This window comes from Corvus brachyrhynchos, unplaced genomic scaffold (genome assembly GCF_000691975.1).
Source record: "Corvus brachyrhynchos isolate BGI_N302 unplaced genomic scaffold, ASM69197v1 scaffold514, whole genome shotgun sequence".
NCBI lineage: Eukaryota > Metazoa > Chordata > Aves > Passeriformes > Corvidae > Corvus > Corvus brachyrhynchos.
In genome coordinates, this window is record NW_008238319.1 from 2,389,630 (window position 1) to 2,407,637 (window position 18,008).

Consider the following 18,008-nt stretch of genomic DNA (forward strand, 5'->3'; position numbering starts at 1 on the left):
AGCAGAAGCCTGGACAGGCAGGGAGCTGCTGATGGTGCAGGAGATGAGGAACTGCACAGGGAAGAACAGTTACAGCAGATCGCAGGGAGAAAGGAGAGAGATTTCTGCCCTCGAAGTGAAGACAAAAAATAAGGGCTAAAAACTGCACTGTGGGGCTGAGCGAGGGGAAAGGAGCTTCTGAGTCCTGCAAAAACCAGCTGGGATGATGTTTGGACAAAGGGGTGACCTAATTTAAGCTAAAAAAGCCATGAATGCTCACAAGGAGCAGAACCTGGCTCTTCATTAACCTTTCCTTGCAGCTCCACATGGTGTTCGACCCCTCCTCTTGATTTTCCTTATTTCTCCAACAAGGTTCAGAATGTTATTTATCTAGGGAAGAGGACTGGAATGAGCATGAGTTGCCTCGTGTTTGTAAAGTGCCTTGAAGGTGAAAAACGCATCAGAAGGACTAATTATAATCACGGTAATGAGGGATCACGTCTGCAGGAAATTACAAGGCAGCCTGAATGCTCTGCCATGCAATTTTTGCAAATGGAAGGATCTGAATGTTTTTATCCATATTATGGATCTAATCTAGCATGATGATACAGAGCATGTTTTTATTTCTAAACAAAATTAACATGAATTTAAGAGTAAAGGCACAGTTGCAGAAAAAGGAGGACATTTTCACACAGTAAGTTGAGTTAATTTTGACTCAGAAGGGCAATATAGCATCAGTTTATAGGAACTGAACTAATATTCAGTTGCTTGTTAAGTCAGCAAGTGAAAGCTTTCAGAATCATTTAACCTTCCTTCATTCTGAGTGCCATTCTCTTCTGAACTTCGGTCATCCATAACTTCTGCATATTTTCATTTCAAAGACAACGGTGTGACCATCATTGTCCTGGTCCCTGTTTGTATGTTCCAGATTTAACCAGTCCCTCTTCAAAATGAGACTGGAAACAAATGGAAGTCTAAATCATTTCTGATTTGCATCAGCACTGTAAACAAGCTCTGTTGGTTCTTCCCACTGACTCCTGGATAAGCACAGACGTGTTCCCAAACCATGTCTGGGAATGCAAAGCACCAGGTGGGGAGATTTAGATGGGATATTGAGAAAGAATTGTTCCCTGGGAGGGTGGGCAGGCCCTGGCACAGGGTGCCCAGAGCAGCTGGGGCTGCCCCTGGATCCCTGGCAGTGTCCAAGGCCAGGCTTGGAGGAACCTGGTCTATGATAGATGCCCTTGCTTGTGACAGAGGGTGGGACCAGGTGACCTTTAAAGGTCCTTTCCAAGCCAAACCATTCAGTGATTCTAAAAGCAGACACACTCTGCCTACACATCACTGCCTATAGGTAGCACAGCACTGCCACTGATTAAAGAACAACTTCAGCAGAATTAAATCTCCTTTGATTTTTTTTTTCACCTTCCCACCCTTGTCTGTTGACACCATAAACACACGGGAGCAGAGGCTGCTTCCACTGCACCTCCTCTAGCCTGAACAAAGCCTTTATATGTTACTGAATATTAATATTAATAATGGATTCTGTAAATGTTCCAGAGCCTGAAAAATGAATCCTCAAATTAAATGTGATCTGGATTTAGTTCATGTACAACACACACCCAGTCATCACATAATCCTTGTGTGCTTCTTAAGCAAGGAAGTGGAGATGAACAGGAGAAAACCAGACCATGGAATCAGGGAATCCCAGAATGGTTTGGATGGAAGGGACCCCAAAGCCCATCCAGTGCCACCCCTGCCATGGGCAGGGACACCTCCCACTGTCCCAGGCTGCTCCCAGCCCCAGTGTCCAGCCTGGCCTTGGACACTCCAGGGATCCAGGGGCAGCCCCAGCTGCTCTGGGCACCCTGTGCCAGGGCCTGCCCACCCTCGCTTCCCCATCCAGAATACCCCAATATCCCATCCAGCCCTGCCCTCTGGCACTGGGAAGCCATTCCCCGTGCCCTGTCCCTCCAGCCCTTGTCCCAGGTCCCTCTCCAGCTCTCTTGGAGCCCCTTTAGGCACTGGAAGGGGCTCTAAGATCTCTCTGGATCCTTCTCCAGGTTGAACAATCCCAATTCTATCAGCAGAGCAGCTTCAGATATTAAGAACAACATTTGTTTCTGGCTTAAATTATTGGAATTCCTTTAAAGTTTCTTTAAAAGTCAGTTTACAGGCTACCCTGCTAGGTCCCTCTCCAGCTCTCTTGGAGCCCCTTTAGGCACTGGAAGGGGCTCTAAGATCTCTCTGGATCCTTCTCCAGGTTGAACAATCCCAATTCTATCAGCAGAGCAGCTTCAGATATTAAGAACAACATTTGTTTCTGGCTTAAATTATTGGAATTCCTTTAAAGTTTCTTTAAAAGTCAGTTTACAGGCTACCCTGCTGACATTTTGTCACATTATTTTTAATGGAACACTTTCAGGCACTTTTTCTACTGTACTGCAAATGCATGATAAAAAAGAGATAAAGGGTAAAAGATTCTTTCCATTTTTGCCAGTCTCTCCAGCCAAGAGCTCTGTCTCAGGGAAGAGCACCCACTTTCTTTTTCTACTGCCTCTTAAAAATCTCACTCTGCTCCAACATCTCTGTTTGGAAATCCCAACTGTCCTGTTCAGTTCTTCAGAGGAACAATGAGAAGCTGCATTATGGAACTCAATTTCTCCAGTGGAGAGTGCCCTGAACTCCAGAGGTCCAGGAGTCCAGAGAATCACTGAAGTTGGAAAAGACTTCTAAGATCATCAACCATCACCTTGTTAAACACTAAATCCTGACCTCAAGTGCCACATCCACACATTTTTTGAACAATTCCAGAGAAGGGGACTGCACCACTGCCCTGGGAAGCCTGATCCTCTGCCTGCCAACCCTTTCCATGAGGAAACACTTCCTAATATCCAACCAAAACCTCCTCTGGAGCAACTTGAGGCTGTTTCCTGAACCTGGCTTTTCCCTTGTGCAGCTGCACCGTGACACCTCCAACATCACGGAAAACCAACCCAAAGCTGGAGATTTTTCTGCCATCCTTAGAGAAACAGGGGCTGTGTGCCTCACATCCCTGCACAACCCTCTGAAAAATTCAGCTGTTTGCTCCAGAGCCAATTTATTCAGGTGAGGACAGCACGGCTGTGGCCCAGGATCCTGATAAATGAAATCTATATTCTTGAAGGTCACTAACTCCCAATCTGCTGCCTCGCAGATTTCCTGCCTTGGAAGCTTTCCCAGCTTTGCCCAGGACATGGCAAGTCTGCTGGAGAAATGAGTCGTACAGGGAGCTACAACACAGGATTTGTACGAGGTACAACTCATTAATGGGAGAAACAATTTATCTGGAGAGGGTACCAGGGAGAGAGGCTGCTGATACTGGAAGGAAAATGCTTCTTTTATACTCTAGGTGTAGGAAAAATGTGCAGAGCCTAAATTTAGTTGTGTAGACATGAGATGCAAATTGTTACAGGCAAGATTTTGGAGATGCAGGAGATCTTTTTTAGGGAACACCCAGCCACTTAATTTATTTTTCAAGCTGGATTGCTTGTTGGCCAGAAAGAGCTACAGCATCCAATTTAGTTTTTGAGGTTAATAGCAGCAAAGGAGGATCTCAGGGTATTTCTGAGCTCCTGCAGAGTTAATGGTCAGGAGCAGTGAAATAGTCTGGGGTAAGAATATTATGGTGCCATATTCTGACGTGTGAGGGACTTTCTAAGCTGGTTAAATTTCAGGTAGTGGTAATTAACCAACATGAAGGCTTAGTATTTGAAATAAAATGCTAAAACTCAGCACTTCTCTATTGGTAGCCCTGCATCCAAGACAGAGCCAGGTTGGAAAGCCTTTAAACAAATAAATATATTCCTTTGGAACAGACTCTGTATCCTCCCTCTCCCAAGACTCTCTGTCCTTCCCAGCTCTCAGGACACACTCCAGGGCTGAGCTGGCCACAAGCCTCACACAGATTTTTGGCAGACAGGTGAATTTCACCACTCTCTTGTTAAGATGGAAGAAAAAAAGCCATTTGATGTCATCCCATGAGCCAGAAAAAAAGGCCTTTTAAGCCAAAGCATGGCATTTGCTGTGTAATTTTAGATATTTTTTGTTCTGTGGCTGCTGTAAAGCAGTAAAAGCTTTTTTCTGGAGGAGGAGGGGAAAAAGGAGGAGCAGAAATAAATGAGCAGTGTGCATTTATTTCCTTTTTTCTCCTTGGGACCAACACTTTCAATTTATGGAGAGCAGAGGGAAAACTGTCCTGATTTATGGGCAGCAGCATCCCCAGCAAACCTGAGCCTGTTGGTGTTCCCACATCTCCCTGGGCAGGAACAGGAACAGAGCAGGAAGCTGCTGCTTCCCTCGTGGCTCCAGAGACCACACAAACCTGGTTTAAAACAGCACCTTACCTTTGCCAAGGAGCATTCCTTGGCTTCAGGAGTTCATTAACATTGACTTCCCTCAACTGCTTCCCACAGGAAAAATGTCACCTCTTCCCTCATCCCTTTACTCCCGTCACTGTTTTCCCTTCTCGCCTTGGGATATTCCAACCCAACAGCTTCCAGTGAAGTCCCTGGATTAAGGGCTGTTGGAAATCACAAAGCTTCAGGAAAACACAGAGAGAGCAAACACTTGAGAGCAGTTCAAAGGATGGGTCAGACTGCTGGGATAAGCCTGAGGATAAGGATTTGAAGGGCAAAAGCCAAGAGAGATGGAGGGGAGACTGGAAAGTGCAGAGCAGTGAGGAAGAATAATCTAGGAGAGGAAAGGATGCCCATACCAGGGAAACAACTTTCCTCTTGGAAAGAAGGAGCTTAGAAAAGGAATGAAGAGCACAACTAGCCAGGAATCAAACCCATAAAGTAGAACAACTGCAAAATGCAAAAGGTGTTTCTCAAAAATGCTTCTTCACTAAGGTGAAAGTTGTACCTCAGCTTTACAAAAGGTTGGTTTAAGGACCAAAAGTCAAATACAGGCAAAAAAAGCAAACTTCCTGAGAACAGCAGATTAAGAATAGAAATCAAAATGAGGGATCTTAAATGGATCTTGACCTACAAGTACCAGGGATACTCATGGTGAGGGCCAGCACTTTGTTCTCAGCCCACATGAGGTGCCACACTCCTGCCTGCAGGGCAAGTCCACTCTCCCTTTTACTCTCTTACAAATCTCTCAGGCACTTCTGGGCCAGAAGTGAGATGTTCACTCCATTCCAGCCTGTGTATGGAGGATGAAATCTAAATTCACCTCCCCATGAATGCCAATATTTAAGGGATAAGCCTCATGGTTGGTTTTAATAGACAAGTGCACCGTGCCTTCCCCTGGGAAATTACTCTGCCAAGAGAAAGGGATCGTGATTTTTGAGAGGCTGAACTACACCAGCCTTTAAAAAGCAAAAAGCCAATGTTTTAAACCCAGTTTTAGGAAATCCCTCTCCTCCATTTCTTCTACATAATGTTTCTGACTCCCACATGTCCCTCCCTTCCCAAATCCAGTTTCCCATCAGGCAGGTTGGGGTGGGAGAGGCACAGGCTCACAACTTTCAGACGAAACTCCTGAGCTTCTGTAAAAGCCTGGAAGTGGCTCTGCAGCTGTCCAGGGGGTGGGGATCTTCTTTTGGCACCTCTTGTTGACTTTATGGGAAGGGAAATCAAACAAGTGGGATCAAGCTGGAGTGAACTGCCAGGCAGGGACCCAGCTGGGTGGTCACGGCCCAAAAAAGAGGAATTGGTTTGTGCAGGGGTTCAGTGTCCCAAAAATGCACAGCAAAGGCTGTTTCAGGTGTTACTGACCAGGGAGTTAAAGCAGCTGCTGGGCTACGTTTGCAAACTGCACAAGGACATGCAAGAAGTTGATTTAACTTAATGTCAGAACATCCCAAATGAGAGGATTACCTTCAATCTACACTGGAAACCTCCACTTGGAGCTTCCTGACATTTGCAAATTCACCTAAAATGAATATTCCCAGTGTATATTGATTTTTTTATTTCCCTTTTCACGGAGCAATATGAAAAATTATCACCAGCTTGAGTGACCAGAAAATGAGAGAAGGAATGTCTGTAAGCAGAAAAGAGAACTTTGGAAATTAATCATCTCCTCACACACACACACACAAAAATCACACAGGACTCCTAGGATTTGAGTTCTGCAGAGAACTGGTGCTCAGCAGAACAATTCCCAGTGCCTGGATACCCTAAAGGACTAACAGGAAGCCCATAAAGCAACAAAATAAAACCAGGCAACTTCTGGTTTTCCTTCCAGACAGGAATGTAAGATTAAAATAAGCTTTTAAATCATTTGTGACCCTCATTCAAATGAGATTCTCCTCATTGACTCAGGACAAGCTTTTTGGGCAGTAGGAACCAGTTCTGTCCCCAAGTCACCTCCACCAGCCCCAGCCCCAAACAGCCACTTGTTCATCACTCCAGAATTATATTTTTACAACTTTCATCCCGGTCTAGAACTGCAACTTTTAGCACATCACTCACTAACAACTTTTAAACATTGCATTAAGGTAAGTGATAAAGTTTAACTTTTCAGGCAAAATTTCTAACAAAATGATAGAAATGATTCTTCCTATCAAAGTGATTCTAGTATTTTAGTCTGATTCTGCTAAAAACTCACCTGGAAAGGATGGGCTGGCTGGATAATATTCTAGTCCTACCAGAAAACACCATTCCTGTTCACCCTACAGAGATCACTGTTAAACCCCAAGTTTACTTCTCTGAAATGTTCTGACAAAGAGATTCCTGCTTCTGTACTTGAATTTCGTGCTTGGAATATCCAAACACTGATCCATCCCTGTCTCCCACATTAACCCCCTTCCTCTCCAACACCAAGCACTGCAAAATGCAAATCATTAAACGATGCAATTGCAATGAAATATCCTCATCCCAGGATATTTATGATATGAACCACAGACATCCAGGCCCTGAGGGATTATTTTTGTGTACACAAGGCAAAACAAGGGGAGCTGAAGGATTCCAGTAGCTCTTGTAGCTGCCAGAAAGAGTCCTCCAAATTACAGGCATCACTTTATTATTTACTCCATGGCACCACACACCCATATATTTACCCTTAACACAGCAGTTATAAATGTGCCAGTGATTTCTTTTGACTGTTTTTTTGGTGGTATCATTACCTGTAAGTGCTTCCTGAAGGTCACTGGATGCAAACTATGTTTACTATTAAATTTATAAGTTCGAGAGAAAAGCAATGAAATACATTTGCACTTTTTTTCTTCCCTTTTTACCTTGCCCTTGTCAAAGTAATGGATAATTTCTTGATAGAGCTGATCTTTCAGCTGTCCTTGAGTAGCAGCTTGGTATCCATCCCGCTGGGTAAGATGTGCTGCACATGCTTCTTCTGACCACTAAATTACACAAAAAAAAGGGGAAAAGTGAAAGCAAATCCAAAGTTTTGAGTTCTGAAGCTAAATAAAAGAGAGGGGTTTTATTTAAAGAAGTGGTACTGCAGTTAATGCACCAATGAAGGGTTTTCTCACAGTTGTGCCCTTTGCTTCCTTGGGCACAAGGATCATTTATTTGGATGCTGTAATTGGAGGCTAATTACATCTATCAGCTGGAAGGGAGCTTCTGGAGGTGGCTGCCCCTCCTTGGTGAGTTTGATGAGAGCGACCTTGGCCTGCTGATGGGTACAACCCACTGGGGACACAAGGAACACTTCACTTTATGTGAGAGAAGCCTTGGAGCCCAGACACATCAGCACAAAGGAAAGGGCTGCAGGCAGGGAAATGAGATGGCTCCAACTCGCTGAGAATCTCTGGAGGCAGGGAAAGCACAATTAACTTTATCCAGCCTGTCTGCAATTAGCAGCTCTGGCTCCTCCAGCAAGCGACTGATGGATCAAGGGAAAGCTGTCAACAGAATCATGGAATGGTTTGGGTTGGAAAAGACCTTCAAGGTCATCCCATTCCATCCCCTGCCATGGGCAGGGACACCTTCCACTAGCCCAGGGTGCTCCAAACCCCATCCAGCCTGGCCTTGGACACTTCCAGGGATCCAGGGGCAACCACAGCTTCTCTGGGCAACTCCCAGATTCATTTCCAGAATTACTGTTATTTTACCTCCTATATATTATTAAATTGCACCCAATCACTTCTTAATTTGGCCAGAATGTTTGTGTTTGGGTCATGCAGACACCTCTGACAGCTCTGTCCTGAGCTCTGTTTCTGAGCAGCACAAACCTGCTGGAGCCTGCAGTGATGGCATTTTTTTCAGCATGCTAAGAGCCACTATCTTCTGTTAGTTTTGAACACCTCCATTTTGACAGAAAGGGTTGAAAACACAACAAAAGTCTCCTTTCTTGAGTGTGCTTCATCAGCTTGCAGTAATTTGGCCTCTCTCTCCCCACAGACAGAGCCTTCTTGCAAATTTAAAGGTGAAATTCTCACGCGCTCTCAGTCTTGCCCTCAATGTGATCCCATTAAAATCAGGGGGATGAAGTATCTGCCAGTGACGAGTGTCATTGAAAATCCTGTCCTGAGGCTTGACAGAAAAACTCAATTGCTCAGTTACACACCCAAATTATTGCTCCTCCTCAGGCAACACTGAACTCCTCCCTCCACCAAGGTCTGCAGGAGCAGGCACTGAGATAGAGACTGATACACCTTTACAATAAACTAATTCCAGCCCATAATGAAATTATACTTATAAACAAATGTCCACTCAGGAAAGAAAACCTGTGACAAACCCTACCCTGGCATTTGCTGTGTCTATTGATTTGCATTAGAAGGAAAGAAAAATGGGTATTTCTTCCCATGAAGTTCTTCCATGGAATGCGAAGAAGTACATTAAGCGAGACTCTCACCTGCTCGCTGAACACATTCTCTAAGAAAAGCCACAACTGGCTCAACTCTAATTTGAGGTTACAGAAAGTAAAATGTCTAACAAGTCCAAGCCATGCCAGGTGAGAAGTCTGAATATCGTTTTATGGAATGGCTTGTTCCATCATTTATTCAGAAAACACAGCCCCCATGGAAGGGAATGAATCCTTCATCCCATCTAAAAGGTTTATCCATGTGAAGTGGGCACAACTCACAGTTTGCTTTTGCACTGCAGATGAATCTTTGAGATGTTTCCTTGTGTAATAACCCTCTGATTATTTTAAAATACAGTAAATATATTTCAGAGTGTCTTCATTTAAATTGCACATGTACACTCTGCATCACATTTAGTCTTATTATGGCTTGGATGCAGCTTCCTCAGCTTTGAGGTACAAATAACTCTCAGTGCATCCCTCAGAAGATCTCATTTAACACCTTCCCCTTTTCAACTTTTCAAAACAGATATTTTACCCTCGCACTTTGCTGGGGATTGCTTAAATTAAAGCCAGGATTGCTAAGAACAGTTGGCTGCTTCAGATGAGATCCATCTCCTTGATGAAGAGGGGCACCATGGGCCCAGCAGGTTGCAGTAACAGAATCCCAGGCTGGTTTGGGTGGGAAGGAACCCTAAAACCCATCTTGTCCCATCCCTTGCCACAGGAAGGGAAACTTTCCCTGGATCAGGAGGCTGCAACACCCTTGGCACGAGCAGGAGATGAAGGGGAAAATGAAATTCTCAATTATTCTGTCCCTGACTCTCTGCCCTGGGGGGTCCTGTCCTTGAGGGGAGTGGGAAGAGATCCAGCACTCCTTGAGGGAGAAAGATTTCACTGCAGGTTGTGAAATGTGAGGAAGACAAGCAGGACTAAAGCCAACTCTTCCAGAACTTCTAATTCTGATCCCACTGAGATTTTTGCTTTTCCCATTAACTGCTTTTTAAATGTAAAACATAAACCATAAAAACAGGAATTCAGTGATGACTCAGATGTATTAAATGCAATTTAATGACACAAGTGTCTGCTGGCAAGACCAGCATCTTCCTAAATGCTAGCCAGGAGAGCAAAGTGGGTACCTGCTCCCACATTTGTGACACAAGCACGTAAAAAAGCTGCATGTCAGAGACAACATCTTCTCTCCAGAACGTTTTCAGGGAATTAATGCTTCTGAAATACAGCTTCACTCCATTTCTGGCTGGCAGTGGATAGTGTTAATCACTCAAATGCTTTACTTCAGGCACTTTCTGCAGATAACACGTTATTTGTGCATATTGCAGGCTACCCCAAACATTCCTTGAAGAGCAGCAATATTGTTGTGCCTCTTTAAATGTGCTCTAAGCTGGGTAACACTGCACTAAAATGACATGCACCTTTTAAAAGCATGAACTTGGAGAGAAGGCCATCTGAATCTCTCTACAGTTTTCTGAAATCCAAACTGAATCTACTCCAGACACCCAAGAGCACTCGAGAATGGGCTCCAGCACTCCTTGGCACAAAGATCTGTGGAGAGCTGATTTACTAAAACATCTGGTTTGAGGCTTTCACATATTGCACAATGTGGATATTTGCAATCTGGATTTTGCAGTGCTGACTTGACCACATTCCCTTCATATCAGGTCAAGATCCACCTCTGCCACCCACTGAAGTGCTGCTTTCCTTCGCGTATGAATTCCATGTGCAAAAAGAACCCAGCACAGAGCTGTTAGCCCGAAGTGCAGCTGCTCTGAGTGACAAACACCCCCCTGGCTGGCTGCTGCTGGGATTTCCCCAACTCAGGATGTGTTTTGGGGTTTACCTTGAGGAGCTTTGCATGCAGGAGTAAGGTGTAGGCAGCCTCTGTGTAGTTATCACACTCCTTGTGCAGGTCACACAGCTTGTACAGATACCTGCCAGCGACAGAAACAGTGGCTCTTAAAAAGAGTGGGGTTAGGATGCTACTCAGCCATTTCTTTTGAAGATTACAAGGGTTCAAGTCTATCTTCAAACAAGTAAATATTTGTGGGATTGGTTAAAGTTCACATTTCTGTGTGCAGCCAACCTTTAGGACCATTTGCATTTCCGCTGTGTCGTTCTCAAAGGACGCTCAGAAAATCATGGGATTATTAAGGTTGGAAAAGACCTCTGAGATCATCGGGTGCAATCTTTGACTGAACACCAGATGGATGACTTGTGATGAGTAAAATACCCAATGCTGCTTTTGTGCAAGACAGAGCACTCTTACAGTTCAGCTATGGGGACAGAAGTAAATTTCCTTCTTTAACTCCACTATCATCACACCTCTGGAAGGGGATTCTCTTCTGGGTTTTCTTTGATGATTTTTTTACTGACCATTTAAAAAAATCCCCACAAAACTATTAAAAATTCTATTTTGAAAAAGCCAGTGAAAATACTTTCATGTTTGATGTTAATTATAAGTTCGTTGACAGAAATTGGAGAGAATTTGGATGGGGGTTTGACCGTGAGAGGCAATTTGTCTTTACAGAGATGCTGAGCAGGGAGACCTAAATAATAATAAATAACTCCATGTGTTTGTCCACAATTTTCTTTTTGCAAGCTTCTAACAGACCAATTAAAACCATTTAAACAACAGGAAGAGAGTTCACAAGTGAAAATTCTTCCAAAAAGATAACAAGCACCTGAGAATGAATTGAGTAACATTTAGATACCTAAAAGAGCATTACAAGCACAAACTCCATCGTTTTAGCACAACAGTGTAAGCAATTGTCAGCCAAAGCACAAATGGGGGGCTGTGAACCCCATTTTCACAGAAAGCACCAATTTCCACGTTTACTTTGTCTGAAAAGAGATTTTGAAAGCTTTAAGTTTAAAATAAGTATCAGGTATTATTTAATAGTTGTTTTTATTCCAAGTCACATCTTTTGTACCTCACCAGAAGGCAGCATCATTTCTTTGCTCAGCTTTTGACTTTTTTGTTTTCCTCATGAACAGAAGAGTTCTGGCTCCTGAGTATTTCAGTGTTCATTGTAATGGAACCCAAGGACTTGGAGAAAGGGGACAGAGATAATCTCCTGACTTTCACTTCCAGCACTCTGTTCTCAGTGCAGATAAGATTTTGAATTACTTCAGGTTCAGCCAAGGTGTGATTTTTCAGTACTCTTCTCCTCCAGCCCCCAAGTGACTGCTTAATACGAACTTAATTTCCCCCAATTACAGTGCCTGTGTCAGGCAGTTTGTCACCAGTCATGTTTACAAACCTTATGTACATCTCTTCCCTCTCGATCTCCTTGTAGAAATTCTGAAAAACAACATAATTTGGTTACAAAGTCTTTGATTTCACACTTTGGAATGTACACAGAACAGGCTCCAAATTAAAAATTCATAATTGCATAACGTCAGCCTCCAAACTGCAAAATGAAATTTGCCTCCAGTGATGGAACACAAGTTATTTAACTCACAAATTCGAATGCTGGGATGTTTCATGTTGCAGTGTTTTAGGCCTTCTGTCTCATTGCAAAGGTTAAGAGTTTGCCAGAATAGCACTGCTAGAAATTTGCTGCTGGAATTTGCAAGTCACACATCATTAACCATTTTCAGCTGGAAGTTTTCTAATATACAAAAAACCTGTAATTTTTAAGCAACAGTTGTTCTATGGATTGAAAATTCTGAACCTTAGTTGAGCAATACATCATCTGCTCTTGGATTCTAACAGTTTCCTTGGAAATCAAAAGTTAGATTAGTGTTATTTATCTGGTTGCATATGTCACACATTAGCATCCCTCTCCTCCGAGTGCCTCCAGCCTTGAGATAAACTAGTTAACAGTGCAAATATTGTGAATGCAAAATATGATAAACTGGGTGAAAGATTCAAGGCACTGCTGAATCTAATTTCAAGTTTGCCTCCAAAATATAAAATATATCTAAGAAAAAAAAACAACGAAGAAAGTCCTTCTTCACTGAATTAAATATATTTCAATGCTAAATTAAAGCAGTTTGAGGCGGCACCAGAAGAGCACACACCCAGTACTAAAAGAGGGATAAATCCAATACAAAAGTGATCCCTTCGAAGAGAACTGGAATGCAAGACAGAATCCCCATTTCACAGCAGAATGATGGGTTACTCCAGGGATATTTAAGTTCATGTAACTGCTTACTGGTTTTGGGCTCAATTCAGGAAACAAACTGCCAAGGCCACCACTGCCCCATGTCCACAAGGGCCACATCCAGAGGGCTTTAAAATCCTCTCAGGAATGGGGACTCCACCTCTGCTCTGGGCAGCTGTGCCAATGCTTTACAACTCTTTCCATGAGGAAATTTTCCCCAATATCCACCCTGAGCCTGCCCTGGCCCAGCCTGAGGCCGTTCCCTCTCCTCCTGTCCCTGTTCCCTGCGAGCAGAGCCCGACCCCCCCGGCTGCCCCCTCCTGTCAGGGACTTGTGCAGAGCCACAAGGTCCCCCCTGAGCCTCCTTTGCTCCAGCCTCAGCCCCTTTCCTGTCAGCACTGGCTTAAGTGCAGATCAAACCCTCCAAGTTAAAGCACCATCAATACAGACAAACCTAATCCTAGGAAACCCTCAGCATCATTAAAGTCCCAATTAGGAGCTCTTTGAGACCCCACATGGGAATTGTGCCGAGTTTCAGCCGCGGGTTAGATTTTTGCGAAGGCATGAACTTCACTTCAGGAACCTGGAGAATGATGAAAAGGCTGAGTAGGCCCTGGAGGGAAAATGGGAGTGGTAAAATCAAGCTAAACTTTGAAATCATGACTACTGAAAGTAACAGAAAATTCCGCCCTGCGCCGCTTCCCAGCATTTCCTGGGAACTCCAGTGGCTCCAGCAGGCCTGTGCCTGGTGCCTCACAGTGATTGAACCTGACAGCAGCACATCACCCACAAAATTCATCATCTGCAAATGCCTGACAAACTCAGCTGCCAAAAACCAGCATCAGGAGCTGCTCTTGGGAGACACTTGGAGAAAACAAACCCAACCCCCAAGTGTTCTCAGGATCCCCCATGGGGATGGCAAGAATTCCTGGGAGGAGACTCTGAGTATCCAGATGAAGGGAAGGAGGAACAACTTCAAACTTCCTAAGGGAATTTTCCCAGTTTGACACAGAGAGCATGGTGACTGATTTGCTGCTCCCCATCCTGCCTGGAGAACTGGCAGGACTTTCCACCAGGGCTCTGCTCGCGAGGACGCCGTGACCTTTCTGCGCTTGCTGCACCACCAGCCAGTGACAACCCTGCAAGTCCCTCCTCTCTGCCCACTTCCCAAACATTCTGATGCTTTCTGATGTGCACAGAGAGGAAAAACAAACTAAAAATAAGCGCCCAATTTCAAATTGGATGCCTCCATGTCCTCTCCTGCTCCAGTGGGCACTGTTTTGTTTACGGCTGATGTGATGGGGCGGCGTAAAGGCTGCGCTGCACGAGCTGAGGACTGCATTAGATGCAAAATCAAAAAAGCTACAAACTACATTATATGCAAAAAAAAACCAACCTTCAAACTATTTACTCAGCTCTTTCCTGAACAAAATCCATCATCCAGATCACATAAATGATAAACACTGGCTGTGCCCCATGTATTTAAACAAAATTAAAGCTTCGATGATGATCTGGGGAGGAAAGCTTGGAATCCTCAGTGGCAAACAGTGCTGATGGAAAACTCAAATTTAGTTCACGTTATTTTGGGGGTCTCTGAAAGTTATTCTTCATGGGTGCTGATTTTAGGCTTGTAAAATCTCATTCTCTGAATCTCCACCAAAAACATGATGTGGGTACAGTGGGGACAATTATTGCTTCCATCTGCAGCCCAAACAGACCAAGATTTGTGCATGGAGTGGACACTCCAGAATTTCTGGATCTAAGAGGATCCAGAAAGTTTTCCTCGTATCAATGAGGAAAACAAGCCGAGCTTTTCCTGCTGTAAATGAAATAGTAACTTCAATTCCTTCACAAAATTTGAATATGGGGGCTGAGCAGAGAGCAGAATACAGATGGGACTGCAAATCCATGGAAATTTTGGGAGTAAATGGCAGAGAACTCCAACATTCCGTATGTCAAGTGTTTTTCTGCACAGAGTTGTTTATACATCAATTGTAAATGTCAATGAACAGGCCCTGTAACATTTCTCCTTAAATCTTCCTGTAGAAACAATTAAAGAAGGAATAACCCACTTTTTCAGAGATTTGCATTCACCAAAATAGGAAAAAAATGGGGAAAGCATTCCAAATTTCCCCAAGAATCCCAACAGACACTCTGGTCGAGTCAAACCCTCTGTTAAAGGTGCAGGATTCAGAGAGCAGTGGGGCTTTGGGTGATTTTGTAGTGATTTTGTGGTAGTGTTGTGGTGATTTTTGGTGATTTTGTAGTGATTTTTGTGGTGATTTCATGCTGATTTTTGGCAATTTGGTGGCAATTTTGTAGTGATTCTTGGTGATTTTCTAGTGATTTTGTGGTGATTTTCTGGGTGATTTTGTAGCGATTTTGTGGTGGTTTGGTGGTGGTTTTTGGGGTGATTTTATGGTGATTTTGTGGTGATTTTTTGAATTATTTTTTGAGTGATTTTGTAGCGATTTTGTGGTAGTGTTGTGGTGATTTTGTAGTGATTTTTGTGGTGATTTCATGCTGATTTTTGGCAATTTGGTGGCAATTTTGTAGTGATTCTTGGTGATTTTCTATTTTGTGATGGTTTTGTAGTGATTTTATGGCGAATTTGTGGCGATTTTGTGGTGATTTTGTGGCGATTTCATGGTGATTTTGTGGTGATTCTGTGGCGATTTTGTAGTGATTTTGTGGCGATTTCATGGTGATTTTGTGGTGACTTCGCAGTGATTTTGTGGCGATTTTGCAGTGATTTTGTGGTGATTTTGTGGTGACTGCAGTGATTTTGTGGTGATTTTTAGTGATTTTGTGGCGATTTTGCAGTGATTTTGTGGTGATTTTGTGGTGACTGCAGTGATTTTGTGGTGATTTTTAGTGATTTTGTGGCGATTTTGCAGTGATTTTGCAGTGATTTTGTGGTGATTTTGTGGTGACTTTGCAGTGATTTTGTGACGATTTTGTAGTGATTTTGTGACAATTTTGCGGTGATTTTGTGGTGATTTCGGGGTGATTTTGTGGCGATTTTGCAGTGATTTTGTGGTGATTTTGGGGTGACTTTGCAGTGACTTTCCTGCTCACCAGCACGTTGACGGTGCAGCTCATGCGGTTCTCCTTGTTCTCGTCGTGCATGATGGTCCTGTAGTCCAAGAGCCTCTCCATCAGACGCACCACCAGCTTCACAAACGTCTCCCCACTCTTAGCCAGGTATTTGTGCTTCCTGCAGTGCTCCAAGAGACTGAAAAACCAATTAAGTTCGCCTTGTTAATCACACACGGAGAAAAACCTTGACTCAGGTGCAGTTTTAAATATTGCGCATCGTTAACAGATTTTAATTATTTCTGGGCTACAAAGTTCATTGTAGTCTAATTGCTCTCTCTCCTGACTTCCCCGTGACATAAATTTTGCTGCTGATCAACACTTACATTTTGTCAAATAACACTTTGTACTGCTCATCTCCACGGCCTCCTTCCACTTCGTGATCCAGTTTGGTGATGATCTCGTTTTCGAACTATAATTAAACAAAGCAAGCGTAAATAATCAGCTGGCAAATATTTCACATTATTACTGTAGCCTCAATGCCTCACAGATTGGTTGGGTACCTCGGTGAGACGTTTAGCCCCTGCTTTAAAGCTTGATTCACTTTTAGAGCTTGCAGCCTCTGGTTTTAGATTCTCCACGATGATCTCCGGCCCTACAAGGACTTCTTTGGTTACAGGAATCATTGGTTGTGTTGTTAAATGAAGTGTAAATATTTGCATTATGGAAAACTAAAGAAGGAGATTAATGACAGGAATGAGGGCAGGGAGAAAGGAGACACAGAATGTCCCCAGCAGCAGAACTAAATACAAAAATGCTGGAAGCTCTCTGAGAAAGGCAACACCTGAGGCTGGATAATCCTGCTGGATGCATCCCCCAGCATCCCTGACACCCCTTTTTAGCACACAGACATTGACTCCCAGTGGAACATAACTGAGAAAGCTGCTAATAAACCCTGCAGAAGGGAAGGGAGACGTTTCAAACAACTCCAGAATAATTTTATTTGGGCAATAATAAAATAACGCAAACTTAAGTGGGCATCAGAATATAAATTTAAAATGCAAACTCGGTAATTCCCTGGATTTTTAATGATTACAGAGGGCTTTAGCTGTTGCTGCTAGGAATGAATGTGAACTGTTAGTCGCCTGCTGCTCTGTAATGAATCAGTTAAGTCTCCTAATTCCTAATTCTTCATTAAATAAGCACAGACATCCACAGGATTAAAGACAGAGACCTCAGCAGGAGAGGCTGGGTGAGCTGGGAGCCTGTGGCAGGGGAATGGGAGCCCAGTGCTCAGAGTGGGAGTTCGGTGACAGAACAGTTGTCACCAGGTTTTTCCACTGTCACCTGCTTAAGCCAGCCCTAAGGACGCTGTGGAGAAGCAAAGGGCCCCTGCACAAGAACAAAGAGTACCAACATTCTGTAAATGTCAAGGGATGTACTTTGTATCTGCAGGTGATATTAACAGCACATAATGTACCCATGGAGAAAGAATGAATTGTCTGGATCATAAAATATTCCGGGTTGGAAGGGACCCACAGGATCATCCATTCCAGCCCCTGGCCCTGCACAGACACCCCAACAACCCCACCCTGGGCATCCCTGGCAGCGCTGTCCCAACGCTCCTGGAGCTCTGGCAGCCTCGGGGCCGTGCCCATTCCCTGGGGAGCCTGGGCAGTGCCCAGCACCCTCTGGGGGAAGAACCTTTCCCTGATATCCAACCTAAACCTCCTCTGACACAGCTCCAGCTGTTCCCTCAGGTCCTGTCCCTGCTCACAGTGAACACAATGAATCCATTATTAAAATAATGACAGGAAAATGAGAAAAGGCAGGATAATGCAACCCACCCCGTCCCAGAACCAAACACGTTCCCACAGTACGAGAGCGTTGAGTAGAACACAGAAACAACACAATGGTGAAACAGGGAAGTCACAAAAATCCTGTTCCCTAAGGAGCCCAGAAAGAAACTGACTTTCTAACCCAATGTGAGAAATGACACTTGACTTCTTGACTCACTGCCAGCCCCAGCCCTTTATTTTTTGTAATTTTTAGGAAGAGATCACTCAGACAGAGAAGAGCAATTGCATTTGTCATGCAGGATCTCAAGGATCTTCCCAC

At 43.8% G+C, this 18,008-nt stretch overlaps 1 protein-coding gene across 1 annotated transcript in view; it reads right to left on the bottom strand.

The window, feature by feature from the left end:
• The window catches only part of DOCK1 (dedicator of cytokinesis 1), a 244,271-nt gene that overhangs the window by 40,159 nt on the left and 186,104 nt on the right, over positions 1-18,008 (bottom strand). The window contains exons 34-38 of the mRNA XM_017733893.1: positions 16,277-16,362; positions 15,933-16,089; positions 12,009-12,049; positions 10,589-10,679; positions 7,205-7,324 (exon numbers count right to left, since the gene is read on the bottom strand). Of these exons, the coding sequence (XP_017589382.1) occupies positions 7,205-7,324; positions 10,589-10,679; positions 12,009-12,049; positions 15,933-16,089; positions 16,277-16,362 (495 nt within the window). The remainder of the gene's footprint in view (positions 1-7,204; positions 7,325-10,588; positions 10,680-12,008; positions 12,050-15,932; positions 16,090-16,276; positions 16,363-18,008) is intronic.